Source organism: Drosophila santomea, chromosome 3R (genome assembly GCF_016746245.2).
Source record: "Drosophila santomea strain STO CAGO 1482 chromosome 3R, Prin_Dsan_1.1, whole genome shotgun sequence".
Lineage (NCBI taxonomy): Eukaryota > Metazoa > Arthropoda > Insecta > Diptera > Drosophilidae > Drosophila > Drosophila santomea.
The window spans coordinates 12,028,226-12,043,087 of NC_053019.2; the positions used below are offsets into that span (position 1 = coordinate 12,028,226).

Here is a 14,862-nt window from a genome sequence, read left to right on the forward strand (position 1 = left end):
GCAGTAAAATCACACTCCGCTGGGAAATGAATTTAAATTATTTTTATGCTGTCTCGCTAATCAATTAAATTAGCTCTTTAAAGCGCCATGTGAAGGGAAATTAGCTTTAAGCTGGCTTGTTACAAATACATCTATTTACATTTATGTTTTTTGATGCTAAAATAATTCCTACTAATTAATTCAAGCTCTTAATTTCCATAACAATGCACGTTTCGCTGATACAAATCAAATTTGACTGACATTCTTTAATACTTAATAAATTTAAAAAACAATTTTTAATTTTTATATTCGAATAGTTATGCAATTTCAAGCGTCTAGGTAATCGGCTTTAGTCCTGCACAGTAAGGAGCAAGTCCTTGAAGCTTTTGAGTGTGTCGTGTGCCACTGCTCGCTCACTTACTTCCGTTTCGCTTACCAAAATGTGGGATTGCTTTTAATGCCATGGCACTCGACTGCCAACTGCTGTCGCACTAATTTTATCACGTCGATAAAACCCAAAAGTAATCGACTTAATCGGAATGCGGCAGTCCCTCTGGCTTATCTTTTTTGCCAGCAACTGCAATGTCCTTGACGTGAACTTCGCAGGCAATCGAGAGATCCTGAACGGGAGATTGGGTGGGTAGTCGGTAGTCCCGGCCTGCATATATGCAGGGATAGAGAGATACAGGAATACAACTTGGCTTAAGCGATGATGACTTTGCCGCATCGTCTACGCCTCAGATAAGCAAGTGACAAGTCCTTCAGCCTTTAGCAGCCGCCCCCGCAACTGCTTTGATTTATTGTGCGGGGATTAAAGTTGTGAAAAGGCTGTGTCCTGGCGCCTGGCACGCGCTTATCGAGGATCCTCCTTTGGCAGGGAGTGTCTCTTTGTCTTTCCCTCTCGCCTTGAGTGGGTGAAATTTATTTATATGCAGTGACTTTGAAAAGAAACTTCGACCGTTGCCAGGCGGGCGAAACTTTCGACCTGCCAGCGCATCGATTATAAAACTTTTGGCCCTATCTTGTCTGCAGCTTCCTTCGCTGGAATTGGCGAAGTTGTTAAATAATTGCGTCGAGCGTTTACTGGCCTGTTGGTCCTGGCCATGGCCCTGTCCCTGTCCCTGGTCCTGGTCCTGGTCCAGGCCCACGTTGCGTATGCGTCATATGCTCAATGCATGGCAGCGGGAATCTGAATCAGTGGGATTAGCCACAAAGTTTGTCCAGCAGCTTAGCGGCTGAGTTAATTGTGCGAATGTCAAGACAAATTGCGTTAATACGAGCAGACTTCTGGCACGGAGCCGTTTCAGAGTGGAATGGAAACAAGGACGAACAAGGAGCTGCAGCTACACCACACAATCGAGAGAAGGTCAGGGAGCTTATCCCGCCGCGTGAGTGTCGCAAAAGTTTTCAAAAAGTATTTTTAGCAAAATTTATGCAAACCACAAGGCAAACTGGCACTTTCCGAGTGCTTATTTATGCAAGTGAGTGTGCGTGTATGTCTAAGAGAGTGTGTGTGCGTCCTTGTGCGTGTGGGTGTGTGCCGGGGAGTGCTCTGCTAATCCCCGAGTAATCAAAGTTTCGGTAATGTCACTAGAGACAGGCAGCAGGCAAAGAAAGGAAAAAGCTGGAGAAAAACGTTGTCGGGAAAATTGGGAAAAACTGAAGGAAGGCATGGTGGCGACTCAACCTAAACCTTCACCACCACCACCACCACCATTCCCCAATTTTCCGCATAAGGTTGTGTGTTGGGAAAACACTTTTCCAATTAATGAAATCTCTAAACTGCCATAAATTTGGCCCGGAAACAAATAATTAAATTTCGTGGACCACACGAACACGCACAATAGGCTCACACAGACTGGCCCAACGACTTGTTGACTTATGGCTGTATGGGTGTAGCTGTAACAGTGTGCGTGTGTCTGACATTTCTGACCAATTGCGCGCTGACCGCAAATGTAGGCGGTTCATGTTCATGGCCAACCCTGTGGCTACCAAATTGACAGGACTGCCAATGTGTAGGGCAAGCTCCTTCGTTAAAGAGACGAAGCGTTTAAAGGAATAACTCGTTGGTTAACCAACATGTTGAACTGAAAACTAAACTAAGATTCACATTGTTTCTCAGTAAAGTTTCAGACTAATTATGACCTACTGAAAATTGGTTTTGTGCAATCAATTTATTGATTATTGCAAATGGATAAAATCTTACTGGCATAGTTCATTACTTTATTTAACTACTGTTAATTTGGTTCTATATATGTAGATATTTTTGTAATTTTTAATAAAGGATTTTAAAGATTTAAACCTTAAAGGTTTTAAAAGAAAGAACACCACATTGAATTAAGGCTTTATATGTAAATAAGATCTTTTGGATAAACAATCAAAGTGCTTGGTATTAAATCATAAATATAAAATATTTTTTGCTCACCTGGCTGACACTGGCACTGTCCACCTCCAGATCCGGATCCTGCCTCTCCGCTGGCCGCTGCTGCCGCCGCCTCTGCTGCCTGGCGTCGCTGCTGGCGCCTCGTGAGCTGCAGATGCGAAACATCCCGTCGCAGGCGGTGCAGCTCCCGTCGCACGTGCAACTCGAGGTGCTTGCTGCCGTTATTGCTGTTGCCACTGTCTGTGTCGCTGGGATGACTGGCCAAGACCTGCGTCTGTTCGGCGGGCCAGTGGAGCAGCTGCTGCTGCTCCAGGCGCAGCTCCAGCTCCACGATGCGGGCGTCCAGCTGTTGAAGGCGCTGCATCCGCTGCTCCAGCCGCGTCTGCCGCACATTGCCGTAGAGGGCGAAGCTGAAGGCGCACAGGCACAGCACGTAGCTGGCCACGTGCAGCAGGGATATGAACCGGACTGTGGGGCGAGGTCGCTCCTTGCTGCTGCTGCTGTTGTAGCTGCTGCTGCTGTTGTTGCTGTTGCTGTTGTTAATGGGATGCTTACAGGGGGGCGGGGCCAGGCGACTAGCTACTGCTGCTGCAGTGGCGGAGGCATCCGCCGCATTGTGGCCCAGTAGCAGGCTCTGCTGTGGGGCTTCCACGGATGCTGTTGCTGCTGTTGGTGCTGCGGGGGATTGCCCGTTGCCACCCGATGGCTCCGATTGCGAAATGTCCTGGGCCATTGTCCTTGGACTGCCGCTGGGCGGCGCTTTGTGTTTGCGCATACTGCTGCGTCTTAGTTGGAAGGCTCTCCACGAACGAAAAACTCGCGTATGTTGCTGTCACTTGAAGTGTCCTTGTGTCCTTGTGGCATCACAGAAAAAAAGCACAGCGATAGCACATATGCTGCACCGCAGTGGTTGCTCTTTTTTATTTTAGTCTCTACTTTCTTGCTTTTGAACGCTTTTTATTTGGGCAAGGCCTTCGAGTGATTTTCTATTCTTCGACTGCGGTAGTTGGCCAGCACATTGCGCCCCGTTGCTGCTGCACTTTTCCGGGGGCCATGGAACGGAAAAACAACGCTAAACTTTTGCTGCTCGTGCCACTCGAGCGGGAAGTCCTCTCAGCTAGTTGGGCTTTGTTTTTGTCCTGTCAATCGCTGCTGTGGCAGCTGGTCCTGCCAGTCGTCGACAAGTCCTCGGTGCAGTTCCTCGGTTCGCACTTGTCTTTTCAGGGCTCTTCACATTGCAACTTATTTAGCTCTGCGTTCACTTTTCAACTGCAACGACATGAAATGAGAAGAAAAGTGAAAAATAAAGTTGGGCCAAACTTTTCTTAAGGGTACCAAGCTACTCGTATATATACAAATATATATATACATTTTTTACCCCATGAATTATGTGCAAACTGGACCGTCAACGGTGTCGCCACATTTTCAATAATCAGCCGGGCTCGGCTTTCTTCACCGAAGTTCAACCAGGCGCACCCAACTGGCAGCCAAGGCAACTGAGTTCAGTTCCAAGCACCTCGCAAGAATCGGGCAACCGAAACTTTTCGCACAAAACTTTTTTCTAGCTCAAGTAGCAGTAACAGCCACTGACAAAAAATACGAAAACAAAAAATATACGAAAAAAGACGAGCATTAAAAAAGAAATACGCAAAGAACATGAAACAAATAAAAAACATCCGAAGCAGCAGCGACAAGACGTGAAGGGGCATTTGACCCATGGACTTGTCGTGTCAAAAACATTTGTTGCCTTCAACTCTGCCCCACATGCCACCGACAGAAGAAGGGGAAATTGGCGGAGAATGGGGGCGTTTGGCAATACAAAAGTCATAAAGTGGAAATTATTGCGATGGGATTGTCGGAGGGGAAGACAACGAAACGGTAATGCTCTTTAGAGAAATGAAATGAGCTTGAGAACTTTTTAACAAGTTTTCCATATAAAAGTACACGAAAAAAGCAACAGCTTTAAAAGTATGCCAAAGTTGACCAATATGGTAGCCCCTGGCGGGAGTTTTCGGAAAAGTTGAAAACTATAACTCAAGAATAATTAAAAGGAATTCTTTATGATTCATAAGTGCTATTGCAGGGTTGGGATTATGAAGATCATAAAGTCTGTTTCAAACTCAATTTCTATCAATGGAATTTCCTCAGTTCTGATACATACATATGATCTATATAGGTTTAAAATTACGGATTATGACAATATAGAAGAAATTTAAGTTTCTAATATTTAATTCGCTTATTCATTATGCGGCCTAAATTGCTGATTTAACATTTCCGCACCCACACAGTGGAGTCTTTGGCACATGCAGACTCGTACATATTTAATCATCTAATATTTCGTATTTGCTGTGCGTTGGCATTGCGCAATCATGCGCCTAACAACCAAAACAACAATAAGAGGAGCCCCAATAAAACTCAAAAAACAATCGTGCCATTGAAAAGGCCCCTCACCATCATCACCAAAAGGCAGGAGCCGCCGCAACCGCAAAAAGCGAAAATTGCGCCAAACCCGAAAAAAGCATAAAAGTCAAAAGGCCAATATCAAACAGAAGCAGCATCGGCATCGGGTCGAAAACAACAATGGATATCCAAAGTCGAAGCCAACGCCAACCACCTCCACCTCCACCTCCACCCTCTGAAAACCCCCTTGATTTCGAGTCAATGGAATGTTTGGAACACCCTAATAAAACTAATTGAAAGTCTTGTGCGCTCCGGAGCCAATAATGGCAAATGAAGACGACGATGATGAGCATGCGGATGATGACGACGCCGCTGGCCGGGAAACAACAATAACAACTGCAAGGCGGTGGAGAAGCTTTTAATTTAACAAATAAGAGCATATATGGTTGTTCGTTGTTCGTTCAGTGGCTGAACTGTGTTTTTCAGCTGACACTGCAATTGGCTGGCTACTGAAATAACCCATTCCCTTGGCCGACGTCGAACACCCAGCATCTCTGCCATATCGATTTCGATTTTACACAATGTAGCTGCCAAAGGTTAATGCTATTCCGGCGTTCCCGGACTGGGGACAGCTAACTCAATTTAAAATAAATTGATTTCAAATTTCGAGGAGCGCCATGGAGCGCAGCTTTTGTCAATTACATGGGGAGTTTGAAGATTCGAATCGGTCAAGCAGCTCTAAAAAGTATGCTATGAATTTGTGCGTCCTGCCAAACCAAATTGAATTACACTGGTGTGTGTGCGGCCACTTAGCACATATTCTGATAGGCGTGTGTGTGTGTGAGTGGGTGGGTGGGTGAAGGCGTCCAGCTGGCAATTGAAAAATTTGATTTGGAATTGAAATGCAAATCAAGACGGAATTGAAATGGTTTTAGCCGGACTCCTAAAACGTAGTGGAATCCTGCCCAAGAGGCAAAAGCATTCTAAGCCATCCAACAATGTTGAGTTAAGTGCCACACGTACGTGTGTTTGTGTGCCTGCGCGCAAGTGTGTGTGTGTGAGCGTGTGATTTGTGTCCCTATTGGAGGGGGGCGGGGGGAGGGTTACAGTCAATGGCTGTAAAAAGCTCAATTGCAATGCATTCAAAGGGATTATTGTCCTTATTTATATGGGTAAATTTATTCGTTACGCACAAATGCGCAAACCAAACCCAAATAACCCGAATAAGAACATGGCCACGAGTCCGGTTCGGTAGTGGCAAATAAAAACATGAAATGATGATGGCCAACAGCACACAAAGCAAAGGGCAAAGAGGTTCAAATCAAAGTAAATAAACAATAAAAATAATTGGGCCGTTAGCAACACATGTGCATTTTTCATCATCATCATCACCATCAGCATAGCCAACACCAACCCTAATATACAACGTCATCAACATGGTAGCCAACTTTCGAAGCATTACACTCGAAAAAAAGACATGCAATAAAACGAAACTGCTAAATAAAAACTCCCTACTAATAAACCTGTAACATTGTCCTAAGTTTTCAAATAATTTTAATAAACCGTAAGCCTTTACCACAGTCATACCTTTTCAAATTATTTAAGTCTGCATTTTAACATTTACATCACACAAATACAGATTTTTGTAATTCCAAATTAATACTACACCAATCAAATAATAAGAAACATCAAAAAAACAACTACCCAATGGAACAATTGTAGTTTTATAATCTCTACTTATCAGACGTCACGCATATAGGAAATAGTTTCAGGAGTTTGTTAGAAATATTTTACTTTTCTTAAGGTGTACGGTGTTCCTGCCGCCGGCAATATCAAAGAACTTTCTTGATGCCACTACAGAAGTAAGCAACAGCAACAAGAACAACAACAACAATGGCGACAAGAAGCCCAACAACAACAGGGAATCCCTGGCAGCTTCGTCTGGATTTTTGGGCGAGGCAATAAATAGTTGTCGTGCCATAGGAAAAATGCAAGAAGTGTTTAAGTTGCCTCGTTTCCCTTTCCCAGCTTTTCTTCACTCTTTTTTCTTTTGGCAGCCAGGACCCGTAACCCCCAACCCCTTGCTCAGCAGTGTGAAGCGTCATTTCCTCTCACATCCTTGCCATTTTTTTCCTGCTCCATCATTTAAATTGAAAAATATTGAGGAAGCTGGAGTAGCGAAGTTTCTTGAAGTTAACTGAAATAGGGCCAAGAAAGGACGACAATGTTGCAAGCAAAGTGGGTGGTGTTCGGTGGGTCGTGACGGAATGAGTTGGCAAACTTTCGATTTTGGAAGACAGCGACCATAGAAAGTGTTGAGCCATTTCGATTTTGATTAAGGATCCGCTGGAAGTTGCAGGCAAGCAAGCTGGCTGTTGGTTGGAAATTTGAATATTTCGAGCAGGGTATTTAAAAGGAATGAGTTGCGGTTAATGAACTTTCAACAACAAAAGAAATCAACCTATTCTTGTGTGCCGAAGATAAGATTACCTAAAACCAGACCATTAAATTCTATTTCCTAGAAATGAGATCCCGGTAAAGTTTAGAGCTGCGTAGATCCTCATAAAACAAGCAACTTTCTAACATTTTACGTCCTGCCGACACTCGACGTGTACAGTCCTCCTCAAGGTGCCATTCAACTGGTCTTTTGGGATATGCCTGCACTTTTTATGTCCGCTCTCTAGTTTAGGATTAAACGATGCGCGTCATTGGATACAAGGGGAATCTTGGTGTTAGCTTTAATGTCCGTAAAGAAATACTTATGTGTGCGTCGTTTGCTATTTCCCTATAATTTTTACTGCTTGTTCTCATGTAGATGCGGTTGCTGCTACTCCAAACAGTTTGGGGATTTTCTTTTTATGTGCCTGCTTTTACAACAGGCAGCTTTTACACACAAACTATTAGTGCAATTCATTGGCAAGCCTTGTTGTTGTTGCTATTGTTTATTTTACTGTTTTCGTTGTTGCCTCCTTGTGGGCGTGCTTGGCAACACTGATGGGCGTGGCCAGCTGGGAAAGCGAGTGTGTGTGTCCACATTTGCTAAAGATTTCCAGCTGAAGTCGCCCTTGGGAGAAATTACTTAATTTCGGAATTTCAATTTAGCACTTAGACAGGAAACATGGCACCAAGGAATGGACCCAGACGGAAGACGAATACAAGGGGGGAGGGTGGAAGGTGGGTGTTGGGCAGGTTGCTCAAGAACTGGGGGTGTAGTGGTGCGGTCTAGGAAGTTATTGTGCGTGTGTGTGTCTGCTTGTAAAAACTCAGCTTACACATGCTGTGACTCTTAAAAATTTCCGGAATTTTGGCACGCAATGTTTACTTTTGTTTCTTGGCTGCCCGACAGCCTTCACTCCTTTTTTTTTTACTGCCCGCTCGCACCTCAGGACATTTTCCAACCTCATCTCTGCTGGCTTCTATGCTTTCCATTGCACAGGTATTCCCTTTTTTATGGCCACCATTCACTTTATTTGATTTCATTTGAGGCAGCAAGCTGCTTAACAACCTTAACAGGAATCGTAATTAACTCTTGGCCCACACACTCCTGCGAATGGTTGGTTTAACTAACTCTAATAAATGTCCTTCAGTGTACTGAAAACTTTAGGAGCAATTAAAGTGAAAAAGACCTTTTTTCTAAATATATAATTTATAGCATTTTGACCAATTAAATTCCTCATTTAAATTGTTAAATTTCCACTCAAAAAATCTTTCTTGTTAGTTGAATAATTTCTATATGTGTTATACGGGTTTATTTGACATATTAATGTGATAATGTACAATTTCTGTTGGTGTATCTCTTCATATTTGCAGCTGGCACACACGACAGTCACACTTATTCAGTGAGTTAAAAGTCGCCTACAGCCAACCGGTGATCCCACCCATTTCCTATTCGTTTTTAACCCTTTCTGCGAGTACGAGTAGTACTCCATTCAGAAACTCCTTTGACTCACTGTGCGGTGAGTGAGCGAGTTTGTTAAACAGTGTAAAGTTACACGCAACTAAGCACTTAACTGCATAAAAGCTCGAGCACAGAAGGCGAGTGCAGGCAAGGTGGGTTATAATAAAAGGTGGACTGGGAGGAGGAGAAACCACAGGCGGGGCAACCTTCAACTTGCAACGCTTGACTTTGCGTGCGTTTTTATGAATGAGTTGGCGCCGAGAGAAGCAACAAATGTAAATCCGCGACCCCGTCGAAAGGTCGTCCAACGGACTGGCCAAGCCCGCAGGTCCACCATCGCCTCCACCCGCTCGTCTGAGGCGCAAATTGAAGCACAAACCCGGACGAGGAGAACATGAAACGAGGTCCGATGTCCAGACGGGCTGCTAAAGAGCTGTGGCTATGTAAACAGACACAGCTGGACATTCGCCAGGGGACCAGGGGTTCTTGGTCTCAGTCTCCGTCTCCATCTCTGTCTACTTTTCCGTCTCCGCCTCTTCGAGTCTGCTCCTCTGGTTCTGCCCATTTCATTCTCTGTGTGGCATTGTCATGCTGCGGCTAAGGCGGGTTAAAGGCTCTGAGCTGTTGGCCATCAATTGCGCTCTGATCTGGCTCTGAAGGCACAGGAAAGCGCTTAACTTCTGCACTGAAGGCGCACGAGTTGCCAATGAGAATGCAACCTGAGCTGGAAAAGGCCCCACATCGTGGGAAATGGCATAGGGACAGATAGTACATGGAGGTGAATGAGATGTGATAAGTTAGATGAATGGTCGATAAATCTAGCTGGCTTCTGCTGCACACTGAAATAGATTCAGAGGGGCTGTGAATGTTAGCATTCTGTTTAGATCGAAAGCAGTTACCTTTTCTGGCAATTATTTTGTTCTTTCAAACAAATTTCTCAAGAATCGTTTAAAATCCGAAGCTTACATTACCCATCAGGCAGAGATAATCTGCCCATAAGTCCCAAGGCTCAAAGTATTGATAATCCCGGAATCAAGCTGACCGCTTTGATCCGACAGATTAAGCATATGATACCACCCCGAATAGAGCTCTAAAGAGGTAAAACAATACATTTACAATAGTTCCCTTTTCAATCATTAATAAGTGAAAGAAAACAAAAGATTTGCGTACTTTAAGAATTAACATCACTACAATGTTGTGCATTTTAATGGGAACTGAATGAACTGGCTGGTCCATAAAATGTTGTCTCATATCTCATCCTGCCTCGTATGTGCCACCAGTTCGTTGCGGCCAAAAGTGCAAGGTAACCGCAAAGGGAAAGAGTTTCCAACGGAGTTTCCGCCGTCACCCGTCTGCACCCGTCCGCGTCCCTCGCCAATTTAAATTTCCACATAAGCTTTTGCGCAGACTTTTCGGCTTGGCATTTAAGTAATTTGTTGCCTGCAACCTGTGGGCTTCCACCAGCCATCCTTTCCCTCCACTTTTCGTCCTCGTCCTCGTCTACGACCACGTCCAAATCCGTCTCCTCTTTCCGTCTGCATACAGCTGCCGTCGCCGTCATTGGTTGGTAATTTTTCACTGGCTGACAAGATGTCGCCTTCCGTCGACGTGGTCGCTGCCGTTGCATAATTGCTTTGTGGTTAAAGGATTATTTACTTTTTTCCAGCAACGCCCATTACCATGAGTCGGCGGGCTTCGTCCTGAGTCGGCTGAGTCGGGATGCCTGCTGACTCACTTAAGACACAGTTTGTCGTCGTCACTAAGCCGTCGGCTTGCGCTGATTTGGGCTTAAATGCATTCAGCTCATTTAATTTGCAGTGCACCGCAGAAACCCGCAGAGCCCGCTTACTTGTATTCGTATTCGTATACCCTCCACACCAGCGAAAGGTATCTTTACTTTGCAAATGAGTTTTTGCGGCCTTTCTTTATCCGTTTCAAGCCAGGAATATTAGAATAATGGCTAACTTAGTTTTGTGCTTTCAATGAGGTTGTGCTCATTTCAAAACCTGATTTTCCAGGCATTATTTCATATTTGTTTGACTACTTGCATAAAGAATACTTTGAACATCTTAGCTTCTGAAGACGATGTTTATCGTTACCCTGAACTACTTTTCAAACCGGTATAAGCAAATTTGCTGCCACAAAGAAGCCATTTAGATGTAAGTAAAATTATGATAAATTCGAATTAACTAAATAAAGGAAACATATATTACATCTATCTATAGATATGTTAATTATATAGTATCGTAAAGAAACCAAGTATTTTTTCGCCATTTGTTCTGTACAACTAAACTTCATTTGTAGACAATAAATTCTGTATTTTGAATTTTAAACAACAAATATATATATTCGATTTTTTAAGGGCATTTCAACTTCTTCGTTTTGAATCTAACGAACTTTGTCATGTTTCCTTTTTGGCTGGTCTGCCTGTCTCCCTTTTTTAGCGCTGATGTCTCACAAATTATATAATTAAGTTAAAGTGAGCGGCGGCGGGCAATTTACGAGCAGCTCCATCGGCTCCCAGCCGGCAGCTCCAACTCGCCACTCGATGGGTGGATGGGGCATCCGACTGGCTAATGGGTAATGGGTAATGGTTAGAGGGTACTGGATAGTGGATACTGGGTGTACGCTAATTTCTTAATTCTCACCTTCCGCTCGCAGGGCGGACGTGGACCATTCCCGTGTGAAGGCGGCAATGGCAACGGCAATGGCAGCGGCAGCCCCAAAAATAGCATTTCCGTATTGCCATGTCTATCATGACTTTTATTGTTGAATAAACCCTCCGGACTGGCAGTCCGACTGCCCATCCGATTCCCGGTCGGTCCAGGTCCAGAACCAGAGCCAGTGCCATGCCCACCAGACCCTTCACCCGCCCCCTTTTCCGCTGAATCCCCCATTTCGGCTGATTGCTGTTCATTCGCGCGTTAAATGTGGACGGTTCGAAGCGGAGTGGATGCTGTACTGATGCTTTGAAAGCATCATCTGCCCCATCTCGCTTCCATTCCATACCATTCTATCCCATTCCAGTCCAGTCCAACCCCTTCTCGCCCCTCACCACTGATACATTTTCCTGGACTATTCTTTGACTCTGCTATATATCCCCCGCCCCGGCTGGGCTCACTGGGCGTTTAGTGTTCAATTTAGCGTCATAATTTCGTTTATTGCATGGCCTGCTCCCCAGTTCCAAAATCTTCGGCTCTGCTGTCAAGTGTTTTTGTTGAGTTCATCTAAATTGTCGCTGGCCAACGATGACATCCACTTAACGCAATTTTCAGCGCTGAAAGAGCCGGGAACCGAGAGCATCACTGCCACCGCCAGCTCCACTCGAGAGTCATTCATTCATTCGTTCAAGCCGCTCAAGCCGCTCCTAAGCATCCATTCATGCCGTCATTCAGCCATTCAGCCATTCACTCACTCACTCACTCACTCATTTCACACCATTTACAGTTAGAGTTACAATTAATGTTTGTGTTTGCCTGTCTCCCGCATTTTTTGCCACCCTCCCAACCCTCCCAACCCACCTTCTCCCCCTCCCAAGACAAAAGCAAAAACATCAAAGGGCGCCACGAAAACGAGGAGAATAAGTCACCCATCAAATGCCACCCAATCTTATCTTAAAGCTGCACAAGCTTGAATATTTCATAATTGCTCAGCTGAAGTTCTTAAAACCGGGCTAGCAGCACCCGAGGAATATGGCGAAAAAGGTGCCCCAGGGGAATCCCCCGAGTGGAAAAGGGTCGAGGGATAGCAGCCAAAAGCGCAACCTTAGCCCGCTCATAAATGAATGTTTCTGGCACAGCATTTGCACCTCCGCAGCAGCGCGGAGGATGGGGCAACATCAGCAGCAGCAGCAGCATCCTGCGGCATGACTGGCGTGCCTCTGGCCCAGCTGCGGCATGCCCATAAAGTATCTTGAATATTTCAGGTGTGCTAGCAATTTAAGGGCCTGCGTCGCATTCAGTTGCGGGTTCATTAGATGTCCACTGCAACTTCATTTGCAGGGCGCAAAAAAGAAGCAGCAATCGTGGCGGCTTTTACCCTGCCAACTGGTTGCTTGCCAACTTAGTGTCGGTAATCCTGGGTTTTTAGGGTATATATGGTTTATATAATGGGCAAAGGTACATCGCGAACAGCTTTCGAAGGTGTTTAATCCCATTAAACAACGCGTTTTTATCACACATAAGCAAATCCAATTAGAGGCTTCTCTTTCTTGGGTCTTAACTCGCAACAATCCTTGCAAAAGCGAATACTTGAATGGTCCTTGGAAGTTGAAAGGATTATTGTTACACATATATGTAAATAATAATATTCAAATAATATAACATTATATATTCCAACATTTTTTGAAAAAAAAAAAGGATGGTATCCTTGATAGGAACTGGTTGGTAGGAGAGAAGTCCAAATAAGTTTAATTTCATAAACAGCCTGTAAGGTACTATTCAATGTTTTTGAAGCCAAAGCATCAGCACACAGGTGCATAGGCATCCACTAACAAAATTAATTGAATATTATGGTACCCAAATGCGCCGTGTTTTTGACATAAAGTCTAATGAAATCCAAGTACCCGGCGTCCCAATAACCGTAACTACGCGTAGCAGCGCCCAACTTTTGGCGTCCCAACTTGTTGTTATGGTTTTTTATGCTGCTCTTATTTTTTGGCTGCAGAGGCTTAGTCTGCGACGACGTCAGAATTTCAATGTTTTTTACTTCTTTTTTCACTTCTGCCCAGCCCGTTAATCTATTTTTTATGCGCTTTGCGAGGGCATTCGCCCAAAAGCTAGCTGAGCATTTTTTTCTGTGTTTTTGTTCCTTTCGGCGGCCTGTTGGTTTTCTGCTTTTGATTTGATTTCGTTTTCGTTTCGCATTGTACATTTACACATGTACTATGTACTATGTGCATGTGTGTGTGTGGTTTGCTTTAGGAAGCAGCCCCGAAAAAAAAAGGTTTTTGTTTTCTTTTGTCCTGCGGACCAGCCACCCTAATTTGTTGTTGTTTTTTGTTTGTCAACCTCTTTGCATACAAAGCGCACACACATTCCCAAATGAGATTTAATGCACCGCGCGCTTATAATAATAATACTTATAATAACCAAACAGTTTGTTTGGCTCACCTCCTACGTACTTTTTTGCACTCTTTGCTCCGCTAACTTGTTTTGTTTTCCTCTTTCTCTTCCGCGTTCGCTGGTTTGTGCCGCTTCCTTTTCACTGCACCTTCTTACTGATTTGGGGCACTTAACATAATTTAATTTCGGCAACTATAAATTACAACTCCTTGCACTTGGCACACATTCAACACTGAAGTTGTTTTTGTTGCTCAAAACATTCTCCTTCTGCTTTCTTTCGCTTCTCGCCTCTCGCTTCCTCTTTCTTCCTCTTTCGCCCGCTTATCCCGCTTATGCAAAGGACAACAGAGAGGGGCGGGGGAAAAACACACGCCCGGAGGATAGGATCCCGCGACCCTCAGAAATGCGAATTTTCCCGAATTCCCGAACTTTTCTCCGACACGCAAACACGTCCGCACTGGGCAACACATACAACGCTTTTGGCGTCGCTGTTTTGGTTTTGAATTTGGTTTTCCGTTCGAGCCGGTCCATGTTCGAATCGAGCCGATTCGAGTTCGAATCGAACTTAAGAGAGCAAACTAGAAGTAAGAGTTTTAAGGAACTGTTTTTTTTAGGTGTGTTATATGTCTAATTGGAAACCGAATTGCACCAATTGATTAAACCAATTAGAAAGGAATTTGTCAATCCGTGAAATAACTACTGAATTTGTTGCAAATAATTATTGTTGCAAGGTAAAACAGCACGAATGACGGAGAAAGCAGCAAGGAAAACACGATCAACCGGTGGGAGTAAGTTTAATGCACTCACAGAAATCACCTCATTATTATGTAATTATGGTATTTAAATTTCTTAATTACTACAAAAGTTAAATTAAATCGATAGGTTTCTATATCCACATGCAAATATTTCAAAAAGGGTGGTTTTACTTACCTATTTTAAATTATTTAAAAAACAAAAATCTCAAAGCAAAGTTGTTTAAAGTAAAGAAAGACTGAAGTGAAAATATTTGAGGACTTTAAACCCTTTTTGGTATCTTCACGCACGATAACTTTAAACCGCCGCTTTAAAAGATAAGAAACAGGGAACACATAAATATGAATTGCAGGTGAAACCTGGCATTGTTATTCCAAAAAGTGCGT

The 14,862-nt window shown here is 44.0% G+C and overlaps 2 protein-coding genes across 17 annotated transcripts in view; both read right to left on the reverse strand.

The window, feature by feature from the left end:
- LOC120451237 (collagen alpha chain CG42342) overlaps positions 1-14,185 on the reverse strand; it is a 70,864-nt gene extending 56,679 nt beyond the window's left edge. For all 16 annotated transcript variants that reach the window (XM_039634739.2, XM_039634749.2, XM_039634742.2 and 13 more), the window contains exons 1-2: positions 13,783-14,185; positions 2,405-3,631 (exon numbers count right to left, since the gene is read on the reverse strand). In XM_039634739.2, the coding sequence (XP_039490673.1) occupies positions 2,405-3,137 (733 nt within the window). In that variant the 5' untranslated portion in view covers positions 3,138-3,631; positions 13,783-14,185. The remainder of the gene's footprint in view (positions 1-2,404; positions 3,632-13,782) is intronic.
- On the reverse strand, positions 10,954-11,805 carry LOC120451240. Its single transcript, XM_039634752.1, has 2 exons — positions 11,309-11,805; positions 10,954-11,233 (listed from the first exon to the last, which is right to left on the reverse strand). Exons 1-2 carry the CDS (start codon positions 11,555-11,557, stop codon positions 11,159-11,161), a joined length of 324 nt encoding a protein of 107 aa, XP_039490686.1. The 5' UTR covers positions 11,558-11,805; the 3' UTR covers positions 10,954-11,158.
- Positions 14,186-14,862: the final 677 nt, after the last annotated feature.